The sequence below is a fragment of the Aulonocara stuartgranti genome (assembly GCF_965226115.1).
Source record: "Aulonocara stuartgranti genome assembly, chromosome: 11".
Taxonomy (NCBI): Eukaryota; Metazoa; Chordata; class Actinopteri; order Cichliformes; family Cichlidae; genus Aulonocara; species Aulonocara stuartgranti.
In genome coordinates, this window is record NC_138947.1 from 5,958,209 (window position 1) to 5,972,790 (window position 14,582).

General features: G+C 40.0%; 1 protein-coding gene across 6 annotated transcripts in view; it reads right to left on the minus strand.

Moving 5' to 3' along the window:
• col28a1b (collagen, type XXVIII, alpha 1b) overlaps positions 1-14,582 on the minus strand; it is a 25,131-nt gene continuing 10,549 nt past the window's right edge. For 4 of the 6 annotated variants that reach the window (XM_082551551.1, XM_082551550.1, XM_082551552.1 and 1 more), the window contains 24 exons: positions 14,325-14,393; positions 14,011-14,079; positions 13,191-13,259; positions 12,889-12,957; positions 12,722-12,790; positions 11,532-11,600; positions 11,038-11,106; positions 10,420-10,491; positions 10,255-10,323; positions 10,070-10,141; positions 9,317-9,385; positions 8,741-8,809; positions 8,595-8,663; positions 8,431-8,499; positions 7,830-7,898; positions 7,681-7,749; positions 7,135-7,203; positions 6,801-6,881; positions 6,602-6,637; positions 5,939-5,975; positions 5,260-5,814; positions 4,487-4,671; positions 3,604-3,889; positions 1-571 (listed from right to left, as the gene is read on the minus strand). In XM_082551551.1, coding sequence (XP_082407677.1) covers positions 399-571; positions 3,604-3,889; positions 4,487-4,671; positions 5,260-5,814; positions 5,939-5,975; positions 6,602-6,637; positions 6,801-6,881; positions 7,135-7,203; positions 7,681-7,749; positions 7,830-7,898; positions 8,431-8,499; positions 8,595-8,663; positions 8,741-8,809; positions 9,317-9,385; positions 10,070-10,141; positions 10,255-10,323; positions 10,420-10,491; positions 11,038-11,106; positions 11,532-11,600; positions 12,722-12,790; positions 12,889-12,957; positions 13,191-13,259; positions 14,011-14,079; positions 14,325-14,393 — 2,532 coding nt within the window. In that variant the 3' untranslated portion in view covers positions 1-398. Of the gene's footprint in view, positions 572-3,603; positions 3,890-4,367; positions 4,672-5,259; positions 5,815-5,938; positions 5,976-6,601; positions 6,638-6,800; positions 6,882-7,134; positions 7,204-7,680; positions 7,750-7,829; positions 7,899-8,430; positions 8,500-8,594; positions 8,664-8,740; positions 8,810-9,316; positions 9,386-10,069; positions 10,142-10,254; positions 10,324-10,419; positions 10,492-11,037; positions 11,107-11,531; positions 11,601-12,721; positions 12,791-12,888; positions 12,958-13,190; positions 13,260-14,010; positions 14,080-14,324; positions 14,394-14,582 lie in introns of those variants that run through there. The other 2 variants (XM_082551553.1, XR_014279645.1) reach the window with 2 other exon arrangements.

A 14,582-nucleotide genomic window follows, 5' to 3' on the forward strand; every position in this document is an offset into this window, starting at 1 on the left:
TTATTTGATCTTTTAATGACATAAGTATTAAAAATAAACGTACACATAAAAAGTATCATTAAAAAACATTGCATTATAAAAAAGTTACATTTTCTTGTTCTTAAAGAAGTTAGTGGTATTTTAACAGAGGAGCTCTGAAGTGACATAAAAATTGTTTCCTCTTTTTCTTTGTTTTAAGACAAATACCACAAATAAGTAGTCCACTACATTTAAAACCTAAAACTCAGTTTGATTTAATGATGCTTTCTAACATTAGCTGCTTATCTATCCGTGTCAAAGTAACTACAAGAGTACTCACTTACTGAAGTGAACTTTCTGGTAAATCTCACATCAATTTGAATCAAAATCTTTTCTAAGCATTTCATATGTGTGTGTGTGTGACTGCAGGCATGTGCGTGTCAGGCCTTGACACAGGCTTCTTTGCAGCTCTTCTCAGTATCAAACTTGTTGTCATTCCCTAAGCAGCCTCCAAACCAGAACTGAGCACAGGAATTCGCCGTGGGATCGTAGTACCACTTCACCACATATTCCCGACACGGCCCTGGATCCAGGGTCTGGGTGCAGCGCTCGGCTAGAGACCACAAAAAATAGTGTTATCAGAGACGACACCTGTGCTAGCAGCCCTGTGGGGACTCTTATTCTTTTGCTGTGTTCAGTTACTGGTAAATATGTTTTCTTTTTTTGTTTAATGGGACAAGGACAGAGGGGCAAAATAAAGCATTGAAACATGGTTTAAAGTTTCCTGTATTGTAATATATTAAGCACTCTGCAGAACTAAGGACATCTGGGAGAGAAACTGAAAATGGCACTAGAATCAAAATGTGGGACCTAACAGTTTCTAATAGATCAACAATGTGACTTTCATGGTGTAGACAGAGGAATTACATTAGAGGATTGCTTTGATCCTCTGATGACCATCAATGTTTGTAGCAAGGTTTACACCAATCCAAATAAAAGCTGCTGGACAACACTGACCAATATTTCTGGCCCTACAAGGCAGTTCAATTCTTACAAGATTCATGAGATCATGATTATGAGAGAATCCTTCAGTGTTCTGTTTGAAAGTGGTATTTAGGGTTGATTCCAGTCAAGTTTTGCTGCCTAAATCATCCAGTTGACTGAGTGATACCTATCCCTATATTATCACATTTTGTGACAGCTGTTTGAAACAGCAACCTTTTTAAAGCAATTTAAAAGCTTAATTTTACTGCTCTGAAGCATCAGAGCAGTAAGAAGAATGCAGGTGTTTACAGCGTTTGTACAGAAATGTCTTTGAAAAATAAGATATGAATCCTATAGTTTCAAATGCATGTTTAAATTGTGTGACAGTTCTTGCTCAGAGCCACTGATGGATATTCTCCAGCAGGGGGCGGCTCTTTTAGATAGAGAAAAAAAAACAAAAAACATTTTTGCTTCCCTTGATCTGCAAGTTCCTGATGACTTAAGGCCTCACTCTAATTGTTTACCCAGTAAATTCCAATTGGATTAAAATGCTAATTTTGTAAATAATTAGTATTTTAAATTAAATCCCTGTAATAGTTAGAAATGATGACAAAGCGGGGCATGCTTTAGCGTGGGCCGTACTTGTAATTAACCAGTTCTTCAGTTCCAGTAAGCATTTGCTTTTGATCTCTGATAACGATTACCAAGAGGTCAAGAGCAAAAATACTCAGCTCAAAGATTTACAATCTCATTAACCAATGGGTGAAGTCACTGTGGCCATGTCCAGCCTTTACAGTGGCTTGCAAAAGTATTCTGCCCCCTTGAACGTTTCCACATTTTGTCACATTACAGCCACAAACATGAATCAATGTTATTGGAATTCCACGTGAAGGACCAAAACAAAGTGGTGTACACGTGAGAAGTGGAACGAAAATAATACATGATTCCAAACATTTTTTACAAATAAATAACTGAAAAGTGGGGCGTGCGTAATTATTCAGCCCCCTGAGTCGATACCTTGTAGAACTACCTTTTGCTGCCAGTCTTTTAGGGTATGTCTCTACCAGCTTTGCACATCTAGAGACTGAAATCTTTGCCCATTCTTCTTTGCAAAACAGCTCCAGCTCAGTCAGATTAGATGGGCAGCGTTTGTGAACAGCAGTTTTCAGATCTTGCCACAGATTCTCGATTGGATTTCGATCTGGACTTTGACTGGGCCATTCTAACACATGGATATGTTTTGTTTTAAGCCATTCCATTGTTGCCCTGGCTTTATGTCGTTGTCCTGCTGGAAGGTGAACCTCCGCCCCAGTCTCAAGTCTTTTGCAGACTGCAAGAGGTTTTCTTCCAAGATTGCCCTGTATTTGGCTCCATCCATCTTCCCATCAACTCTGACCAGCTTCCCTGTCCCTGCTGAAGAGAAGCACCCCCAGAGCATGATGCTGCCACCACCATATTTGACAGTGGGGATGGTGTGTTCAGAGTGATGTGCATTGTTAGTTTTCCTCCACACATAGCGTTTTGCATTTTGGCCAAAAAGTTCCATTTTGGTCTCATCTGACCAGAGCACCTTCTTCCACATGTTTGCTGTGTCCCCCACATGGCTTGTGGCAAACTGCAAACGGGACTTCTTATGGTTTTCTGTTAACAATGGCTTTCTTCTTGCCACTCTTCCATAAAGGCCAACTTTGTGCAGTGCACGACTAATAGTTGTCCTATGGACAGATTCCCCCACCTGAGCTGTAGATCTCTGCAGCTCGTCCAGTTCCATACTCCTTCCATTTCTGAATGATTGCTTGAACAGTGCTCCGTGGGATGTTCAAGGCTTGGGAAATCTTTTTGTAGCCTAAGCCTGCTTTAAATTTCTCAATAACTTTATCCCTGACCTGTCTGGTGTGGTGTGTTCTTTGGACTTCATGGTGTTGTTGCTCCCAATATTCTCTTAGACAACCTCTGAGGCATCACAGAGCAGCTGTATTTGTACTGACATTAGATTACACACAGGTGCACTCTATTTAGTCATTAGCACTCATCAGGCATGTCTATGGGCAACTGACTGCACTCAGACCAAAGGGGGCTGAATAATTACGCACACCCCACTTTTCAGTTATTTATTTGTTAAAAATGTTTGGAATCATGTATGAGTTTCGTTCCACTTCTCACGTGTACACCACTTTGTGTTGGTCTTTCACGTGGAATTCCAATAAAATTGATTCATGTTTGTGGCTGTAATGTGACAAAATGTGGAAAAGTTCAAGGGGGCCGAATACTTTTGCAAGCCACTGTATATTCACTGTATGTCTGAAAGCTTGTTTGTTGGATTAACATGAGTAACGCTTATTTGATTTCTTGCCAACAGATCCAGGAGATTTACTGGTTCCAGGAAACCTTGAAGTGATGATGAGATTCCAGGAAGTCAGATCTCCCAACTCAGAAATAGTGCATCAGATAAAGTCATAGACTGAACTCAAAAGACATCTGTCTTCTCATCAAAACAGGAACAAACCTTACATGTAGGCTGACTTTAGGATAAAAATGATTAGAATTTGTAAAAATACATTAGCTACTACTTAGATGCACAGAAGAGGCTTTATCTATCATTTTAGGGGACACCTTTATTTCTCCATCTTACAGTCTCTGCTGCAGACTGTCAGCAGTTACCTGATAGGAAGTTGTCAGAGGACAGCAGGGGCGGAGTTGGTACCGGTGGTATCTTCTCCTCAGGCGGAGTCTTCAGAGTAGGACCAGCTGGCCCGATGGCGCCGGTCATCACCACATCGTGTGTGGGGTTGTTCACATCAAACTGTGGGAGGAACTCTGTTACCGGCCTGAAGGGCTCCCTGTCGAAGAACGGAAGCCTCTGAGTTTCTAAGGTGGTCCTACTGTTCATCGTCGGCCTCTTTCTAGAGGTGGACTCACCGTCAGGGTGTGAACCAGGAGGGCCGGGCTGAAACAGGCACAGAAAAATATTTTAATGTTTAGTTTATCTTACTGTAGAGAGGTACAGAGGTCACCAGGCGACACCTGAGCTAGTCATAGTCACTGAGTGAAATCTGTGGGAAGTGGTGCAGAGCTTCAGAGCAGCTGAAGACAACAGATTTACACAAGAGCTCAGAGATTTACATACATTTTACTAAGAGTCTTTAACTTTGAGGGAAACAATCACCAGCCATTTGAGTTATTTAAGAATGTGGTCCACATTTTGTTTTGCTTTTTTAATTTTGATATAAATATTAACAGAAGAAAATATTTTAGGGTCTTTAGGCAGTTATTCGTAACTCATTGATGACCCCAAGAGGAATGTTTTAAGCACTGTGGTGCTTTCAGCTTGAGCATGTTGGCATATTTAGACAAATGGCAACATTTGCTGAGTTTTTGAATTGGTAAATGTTTTGATATTTCACCTGAATAAAGAAAAATCTGACCTGCTGTTGGCGCTAGAGAAAAAGTCACCAAACTGTGAAGATGATTTTAGTGTCCTTTCGATATTGCAACAGAGTCTGAGCGCACAGAACAAAGTTTAAAAAAACCAGCACGTTTTCACCATTTTCTGGACTCTCCTGAAGTCTCCTGTGAAAGTGGGAGTGTCCGTGTCTGTCCTGTATGGCGGTTCTCGAGCGTTGCTGGAGACTTCTGGGATTCCTGGAGGAAGCCCCGAGCTCGGGATGGAGCTGAACAAGTGTCTCTCTCCGTTTTCACAGATATGACTCAAAAGTTTTTTCTCCAGAGCTGCAAACACCAGAAGACAAATGGACAGTTCTACTCTGCATTTAACAACACAGCAGTTTTTCTGAGGGAGTATTTCTGAACCAAAGCACACAAATACAAGACGTTCCCCAGTTTCAGGTTCATCATATTTACTTTCATGTTCAGGTGCAGATTGAGGATATGCTAGAAAACAGGAAAATGAGACATCTGTGCCCGCTTCACTTCTTTATAATGATAAATGTTCAGTCTCGCAGTTAGTATTGTGTGGAAAATTAAACTCATGAATCTCTGGATAAGACGCATGACTTATCCAAACTCCAATACGAAAGAAAACTATTTATATTTTTTAAGTTTGCTTGGTTTTGAATTGATTGCAGTTTTTCTTACGGGAATTGGTTTGCCTTGTTTATTGGTTTGCTGCGTTGGTTGTGCTCTCCTTGTGTTAGAATCAAGTAGGATCACAGCTGCAGGTTTTCAGTTGGTTAAAGTAAAATGGTTCTTTCTAAATCCACTTTATTGTATTATACTAGGCTTTTTACTTAGCATTTTTTGCTGCATTTCAGTCAGACAAAACTATCAGATCATAAAGCCTGTGTCAAGGCCAGTCACCTGCAAGTGTTGCGAATTCATCGATCAGGTACAAGTGATCACTGTCGGGGTCAGTGGCCATGAAGTTGAGCTCCTTCTTGAACTCTTTGTACAGTGGATCGCTTTTGTTCACCACTCCGATCACGAACATCTCAATGTTGCTTCTCTGGGCTTCTGTCACGGCGCTCTCCAGACTGACCGAGTCCCTCTTATCGGCCTGTCCGTCGGTGATGATGATCGACACCTTCCTCACACCTGGCCGGGCTGCCTTGAACACCTGGTTGGCCTGTTGGATGGCACTGCCTGTGAATGTGCCCTCGCCCAGGTAGGTCATGGAATGCACAGCAGACTTGATCTCATCGAGGCTGGCTTCCTGTCTGAGGCTGACCACCACCATGTTTATGTGGCTGTAGAGGACCACGCCAACACGAGTGATGTCCCGGCTGACCGAGGTGTGGTCGATCAGGGCGTTCACAAAGTCTTTGATCACGTTGAAGTTTTCCGGGCCGACGCTCTCTGAGCTGTCGATCACAAAGACGAGCTCCAAGGGTGTCTGGCGGCACGTCAGTGCACAACCTGATGACATGGAGCAAAAACACGACCAGAGGAGCAAATAAAGGTTAATGACTAAAGAGGAAACTAATCCTTGGTGACTGATTTAAGGAAAACTAAGATTCACAAACTTAATTTTGTGACTTACTGCAGATGGATTTTACTATTTTGATGATTTCATCCCTCTGTGAAAGAGAGTACAATATTTTAGAGGTGGTTCAACACATTTTTTTATTTGTCTTTTTAACATATGTTATTGGTTAAGTTAGGGACCCTATTATACATTTCCATAACATCTAACATGCACTGTTACTGTTGTGGATGCTGATGTTAAATATGGCAACACAAACAAATAATATCTGTGAGTGTCAAGCTCAGGTTTTTAACTCTGAGTTTCATGCCTTTTTTTCTAAACCCTGGATATGTATGATGTGAGAAAGAGCAGATGTCCTTAAGTGTCAACTCAGTCACAGAAGCCACACCCACCTGTTACTTAAATCTCCGCATGCGGAGAAAAACTCAATAATTTCTGAAGACACAGTCGATGCATCAATGACAACAGACATGACATTATGTTAAATACAGCATAAAATGAGCTGGCAGGAGGTGGGTTACAAAGTGGTTTGCAGATCTGCAGCAACAGCACGCAGGCTAAAAAACCTTAAATAGTGTCCCTATATAAGATTATACAGTTGGCTGTCTAGACGATTATCAGCAAACCATTAGCTCATGTGGGTAGTACCAGCGTCTAATGAAAAAATAATCTGAGATTTAATTGGTTTAGAGCTATTTTAAGTGTACTCATACTTACTGTAAGTCCAGGTTCCCCCTTCTGTCCTGTTTTGCCCTGTCATTTAAAACAAGTCATTATTTAGGAAAACACTATAGCATTTTCTGACTTAAATTGTTCTGTTAACCTACAGTTACAGAATGACTTCTTAATTCATCAAGACTTTCTTCAGAGAAGGAAATAAAAGTTAGTATTATGTCTGGCAAAAATATATCAGTACCAGAGGTCCGATGATGCCCGGCTCTCCAGGTTCCCCTCTGTCTCCCTTATTGCCTTTCTCACCTCTGAACCCTCGGTCCCCCTGCAGGAGGAAAAGAACACTAATTTTTTCAGTGTATAAATGACAAAGTAAAGCCGTTATAGCAAACGATGTCCCATCATTCATATATCGGCCAGAATCGCATTTTTCTGCCCAACATGATCTTTTGCATTCATTGTTGCTTCTGTATGTTTGAGGTGATGACACTGCATAGATTATCTTTCACCTTTATTTGAGTGCTGACTTTAGTTTACATAATAATTCCTCACTTCCCACATTGCGAACATCAAGGTACCTTATCACCCTGCAGACCTTGTCCTGGAGGACCTCTGGGGCCGGGCAGCCCCTGAAATCCAGACTCGCCCTGTAAACATTCAGCAGAGTTCATGTTGTCACTCATCCCTGTGTGACCTTTCAGACCTTTATGGTTAATGTTAGTGAGATAATGATATCTAAATTTATGGCAACAATTGTTTCCATACCTGTCTCTAAAAAACTGCATAGATCCACTGAAAAACTTACTGACCCTATCAGATCTTCATTCAAAACAACTCCAGTGTGCTTCTCTTGCTGCTAATGACCACAGCATAAAAGGAGGGAATGTAGGTTCATATGTCTTAGCTAAAATCCAACCAAACCTGTTAGAAAACTCATTATTTAGTTTGCGAGACTCAATGGAAACACAGCAATTCTTTTATCACTGTGTTACCAGAGTGTAGCAAACATGAATTCCCTAAATCAGAATCTTTATTATCTTCATTATTACTTAAAATGTACTTATAGAAACATTCAATAATTCAGCTGCAAGTGAATAAATGTGAGTGACAGGTGACAATGGTACCTTTTGTCCTTGTAACCCTTCTCCAGGTAACCCCTGTGGACCAGGTGGTCCAATTTGGCCAGCTGAACCCTGCAGGAAAAGAAAACTTTATATCTACTTAAGACAACAGAAATACAACAAAATCCATTGTTTTCTACATTTCTGATTACCTTTGGACCAGGTAACCCGATTCCTGGTGGCCCAGCAGGTCCAGGAGGCCCAGGCAAGCCTCTTTCTCCCTGAACGTAAGTTATTAAATATTTATTGATACTTGCAATAATGATAATAGCTTTATTTGTGCATCAGTTTTTAGAACGCACAGTTACAAAATGCTTCATTTAAGTGTACATGCCTACAGACAGACATGCAGTCTTGCATTCTTGCAAACAACATACAGATTTTCAAAAATAAAAGGAAAAATACAATAATTAAAACTATTATTAATTGCACAAATAAAACTGTTTAAAACCAAAATCATCACAGCAACAAAAGGAAAGTCAGAAAAAGTCGTTATTTGTATTTTTTATCAAACAAGAAAGCAGAAGCTTTTGGATAATAGGTCAGATAAAAGGTAAGACTTCAATTCAACTTTATTTATATAGCACCAAATCACAACAGCAGTTGCCTCAAGGTGCTTTGAAGAGTAAACAGGGGAACTGTTTATTCCTTTTCAAAATCTGACTATCTAAATTATCTATTTAAATGTTCCTAAGAGGTGAAGAGAACTACTCCATAATAATAATTTTTAAAAAAGCCAGTATTTTTACTTACCTTTGTTCCAGGTAAACCAATCCCATCTGGTCCAGTCTCTCCCATCAGGCCAGGAGGCCCGGGAAGTCCCTAAGAATATTTTTTTCAATTGACATTGAAACCTGAGTGTGATTACTTGGAGTCTTGTGCTGATAAAAGAGGCTGTAATCTGGTTTGATACTCACTGGGGGGCCAGTGAAACCTTCTCCTTTTAGTCCAGGTGGCCCAAGGGGGCCCTGTGGCCCTCTGTCACCCTACAAACCAAAACTTAATTGTACTCACATACTTTACTGGGGAGGATAACTGAAGAGTAAACCGGAAGTGAACTGACCTTGGATCCAGGTGAACCAATTCCTGGGTCTCCCACAGCTCCGGGTGGACCTTGTGGACCTGGTTCTCCCTGACAAAACCCAGAAGTAAAGCTGTTACTTTCAACATTATGCACTCCACACTGTATATAAATGCCACTTGTTTTGCACATATTCAACTCTGTATATTTTATATATTTTATTATTATTATTATTATTATTATTATTATTATTATTTATTTTATTTTTTTTTACTATTTAATTTGTAAAAATGTGTATACACACACACACACACACACACACACACACACACACACACACACGTAGGAAAATATTTAGTATACACATCCAGAAATGCATACACTATTATATATTGTACATATATTTATTAGTTTCAGGTTGGCCATTCTTGTATTTTGCTCGTTTGTGTTGTTGTGTTTGCACATCTCTGTTGCTTGTGGGGCTCGCACACAAGAATTTCACTCGCATGTGCTGTGCCAGTGTGCCTGCACATGTGATGTGACAATAAAAGTGATTTGATTTGATTTGATACTATTACTGAAAGTCACACCAACTTTAGTTATGCAGCCTTGATTTACCTTGGCCCCCGCTATACCCCTGCCAGTAAGTCCAGCTGGACCTGGTAGCCCCATAATTCCTGGTTGCCCCTGGAGGAGAAAGCACTTATTAGAAAGATAACGGTACACAAAGCCATTTAAAAATAATTCCCTGAATGCATGATAATATCTAATCATGGCCTTTTTTTAGAACCTGACGGATACCATGGTATCAGTCATACACTTTAACAGAACAATTTCAAATTTTGTAAATTTTTTAATACATTTTTATATTTTCTCTCTTTCCTCACTGCTTGCACCCTGGATGGGCCGGTAACACGTCCAGATGCAACCTATACCTCGTACATGTTCCAGGCACCCCTACCACTCTGAAGTTGTACAAAATAGATGGCTGGAAGGAGGGACGGATGTGCTGTTTGTGTAACTGTAGCAGCAGATTTCTGTTTTTTTTTTTTGGGGGGGGGTTCCATTTAAGAATTTACTAGTTCACTAATTAACCTTCTGGTTTGCAGGTAGGTCCATGTTGGAAATAAGGTGCTTCTTAAAGCCTGTTTTTGTTTTTTCTGAGTTTGGACCAACATTTAAAGCATGTACATTTTATGTAGCAACAATATTACTTTGACTTGATGTACACTCAGTAATCCAAAAACAACTCCAAATAACATCATCAGTGTGAGTGAAATGCTTCTCTCAGTCTCCAGATATCACTTTGACTGCTGTGTAAAATTATTATGACATTTTTTTCTAAAATGCTTCTGGTAAACACACACATACCTTTGGGCCCATTGGCCCCACAGGACCGACTGCACCTTGCTGGCCTCTGGACCCCCGGTCCCCTTTGTCTCCCTGTCAGAATAACACAAAACAACCTGTAAACAATCTTCTGGATTGTGGCTAAGTGCTTATAACCTCTAGAACAAAATATGGAGATCTGATCTGAAACACAGACACACTGTTACCTTCTCTCCTGGGACACCTTTGCCAGGAGCCCCATCAGCTCCCCGGGGCCCCGATAACCCAAGGTCCCCCTGATCAGTAAATGACACAGTGGACAGACAGACTGGTAAAATGTATTTAAAGTACATTTAACAAGCAGAAAACTGACTGACATCAGGCTTCATTACCTTTGGTCCTGGGATTCCATCTTCTCCTGGCTGACCAGGTATACCTGATAACCCCTCAGCTCCAGGGTCACCCTGAAACAGCAAAATGACACAAAAGAGTCCCAGAGGGGTTGAAACTATGCAAATACAATCAGCTACATTAAGAAGATGAATATCTGCGTTATGTTGTCTTTAATTAAGAAGCTATGGCTAGGAGGCAGTTAGCTTGGGTTAGCATGAAGGCTGGAAGCAGGATTGGTGGCTAACCTACAGTTGTCCAAATGAAATAAAATGCATCTTCCAGTTCATAAAATATTGCTCTAACTTTGCAGTAATACCACTTAAAGTTAATTGAGGAATATCTAGAAGAAATTGCTGCTATGGTGGCACCCTATTACATCACCACACTCAAATTTTCGTTGAGCTCTTTAGAAAGACCCCATTCTTTCAGATGTTTGTAAAAACAGGCTGCATATCTAAGTGCTTGTACACTTGTGTCAAGGGGACTGAAAACACAAAAGGTGTGGCCAAAGATTCATATTAAGTATTATATGTGGATTTGTGGTCAGTTTTTCTTAATATTACTCTGACTACAGGAAGTAACAGCAGGAGTAGTGCAGCAGTGCAAAGAGGACTTACTTTGGGCCCTGGTTCTCCAACACCTCGCTCACCTGGTAGTCCTGGCTCACCTGAGAGGCCCTGATCCCCCTGAAGGTAATAGTCACATAGTCACAAAAAAAGATGTAAATATTTAGTATCATCTATAAGAGTTTCTTTCGTATGAATTTCTTGAAACACCAGAGCACTGCATCTTTAGAAAACATTACTCAGAAACGTAAAGGATATTTGTTTCTCATTATTTTCTGTCATATATACCTTGGGTTTGCCAGTGAGTGTTAATGGTACGTGGCACAACAAATGATAGACTATATGTAAAATATGGACCTTATTATAATAGTATATAGCATAGCATACTACAGACTCAATTGCTGCTTTAGAGTCCGATTTTTCCCTGTTACTATTTTAAACTGAATTGACTGAATTATGTCTTAACCTCCAGCAGCCAGTAAACCCTCTGATTCAGAGGAAGACCGATTCACAATCATCATCTTGTCTGTTATTGTGTGTCTTACCTTTGGTCCTGCTATTCCAACACCTGGAGCTCCTTTGGGTCCTGGAGGCCCAGCTGGACCCTGATCTCCCTGAAGGAAAAAAAGAGAGTTAAGTTGAAGAGGGGGGGGCGGGTTGTTTGATTTTTTAGCATGGTGGTTAGCGCCTTCTTGCCAGCAAGATGGTCCTCAGTTTGAATCCACCATCCAGGCAGGGCCTTTCTATGTGGAGTTGACCCAAAACACATGGATGGGGTTACGTCAATTGGAGACGGTAAAATTATACGTAGGTGTGACTTGAATGTGAATGGTTGTCTGTTTAGTGGCCCCTATGCCAGCTGGGATATGCTGTAGTCCCCGTGCAACACTGAAGTGGATCAGTGGAAGAAGCTGGATGTTTCTAAATCTATTTTTGATGAGAAAAGTCAAAGTGACAGTATAACATGTCTGCCTTCAGTTTCAGTTTTTATTTCTAAATGAAACATTAGTCAGGACTGTGTTGAAGGACATGAATTCTTTGTTATTGTTAATCTAATGTTTTTTGGATTTCCCAGGCTTAAATTTCACTGTGTATGTGTATTTACTGTGTATTAACAAGGTCAGACGAGTAAAATCATTGTGTAATAAAATATGCTTAAACAAAAAGTCTCTTTAAAGGTTACGACGTGAAAGAGGGTGAAAATGTTCATCCGAGTCAGAGCACGACTAAAGCTGAAAGATGAGACGAATAAAACAGATGAGACGTTTTGACATAAATATGTGTGATTTCATGTCTCAGTGTCTATTTCAAACTCTCTGCTTACCTGACCGACTGATGTTGGAGAGAAAAACTCCTCAAAACCAATTACTGATAATTTTTCTATGAAATGATGTTACAGTTCACCAGGTGCTTACGATTATTTCAGTTTATATCACATTCATTGAGTCTGTTATTGCATGTACATCATAGTTTACTGCTTACAGTGGAAAGCCCTTCACATCAAGAGAATTTCTTTTTTCCTTTTTACGATTCAAAAAACTTGTAAATCTTTAAATACTTGTAAACATTTCCACTACTGGAAATCATCACAAAAGGATTAGCCGAGCAGTTTGCTGAAAAATAGGAATAATTAATGACTTTTAAATTTTTTACTTAACAAAGCCATCAAGCTGACAAAATGAGACCCTTTGATGGACTCATTCTGGCCCCTGGGCCACATGTTTGACAGGTTTACCTTTTCTCCTTGAAGTCCTGGACCAGGAGCACCAACTGGACCTTGATTTCCTGGTGGACCAAAATTGCCCTGAGAAAAAGGAATAGAAGAAATGCAATGATTAAAGATTCAGATCTGTACATGGAGACATTGATGAGGAATTCAGCAGTAAATTTTAGTTAAATCACCTTGTCACCTTTGATCCCAATACCAGGAGGCCCACGACTTCCCTTTGGACCTTCATATCCTCGATCACCCTAAAGAAAATATGAGAAATCTGATTTATACATAGCTGTATGTAAATTATACAATTAAGAACAGCAATCTTTCAATCCTACCACTTACACTGATCTGTATATTTTTTTAAAATACAAATTAGTCTGTTTCTTTTCCTAAACTCTTCTTTGGATGCTGGCTGCATTTTGTTCCATGCTCCAGACATGTTCCAGACTTTTATGCAGTACTGTATGTAATCAAAGACTTTTCCCACCTTTGGTCCTGGAAACCCCTCTCCAGGAGGTCCAGGATTTCCTTGTGTTCCAGGTGATCCTTGAGGTCCCTGGAACAAACAGAACTTTAAATAAAAGTCTGTACTTGTGAAGGTTTTAGTAGCTGCAGATCTAAAACAGAAAAGGGTGATTTTAAAAAGAAAAGGAAAAGCCTAGGACTTACACAAGATTTATTTGAGCTATCAGGCTTAGCTGAAGGTTTGGCTGACAACCCCGATGTAACAAACAGTCAGATCCCATATGGGACAGGGTATTTACTGTATTTGCTTCAGCCTCCCAAATGCAAACTGCTTTGCAACCCATCTCACTTTGGCACCTCTATTCATGCTGTGTAAGTCTTCCTGCTGCCCTCTAGGCTAATAAAGCATTCATTAACCTCTTCCATGTGCATAAATGTAAGGTTAGGTAAGTCCCAGAACAGAGCTGCGATGTCACTTATTGTGGATAAAAATACCTTTTTCTTGTAATTATTGTGGTCTAAGTTAGCTAACAGGGTAACAAATTAAAAGAAATGCCTAAATGATTACGCATCACAGTAAAATAACCCACAATAACATCAAAAATCATATGGAAAAAAATACTAGAGAGTTCTAGAGAGTAGAGTTCTAGACATTTGTAGAATAAATGGTACATTGAAGCTGTTTTGGTGGCACAAAGCGGCTCAGCAGCTTACGAAGTTATGTCAGTTTTGTCTAACTTTTATCTCACTTGTCTGTATGTTTATATATAAAAGCTCACTACGACACTGTTACTCATAAGATATGAGCTCTTAATGCCAAAGATCCTAATCTTCATACTTACCAGGAGTCCTGGTTCACCTATGCCCGGAGGACCTGCTGGACCTGGTCTTCCCTGATTACCCTTGTCACCCTGTAATTAGTAAAAAGTAAAAACAAAATTTCCCATAACTCAGTAATAAAATATCTTTTTTATTCAGTGTCTTGCAGTTGTAGCAGTTCAACTGAGATGATTTAATAGGTATTTGAATTCCTTTCTCACAGAAACAAAACCTCACCGCTGTTTGACTTCCAGCAATGAAATATCTCTCTCCATCCTCACTGACATTTTCACTTTGAATTATGATTTTTATAGTAATTGTAATATAAATGTGTCACCTTGGCTCCTGGGAATCCAATACCAATGTCTCCTGGTTGTCCAGGTTCACCGCTGGGTCCTCTTTCTCCCTGAGAGTAATCAAGTTCAAAGGTTTGCATGTTACGTGATGATACAGCAAACAACACAGAAAACAGGTTAACAGAATGTAAAATGACAAGATGACAGATGGTGCCAGGATGCATGTAGTCCTTCTAATCCAATAAAATCATTCTAATCTATTGTTTTATTCTTTATGGGGACCTGTTATGCTCCATATT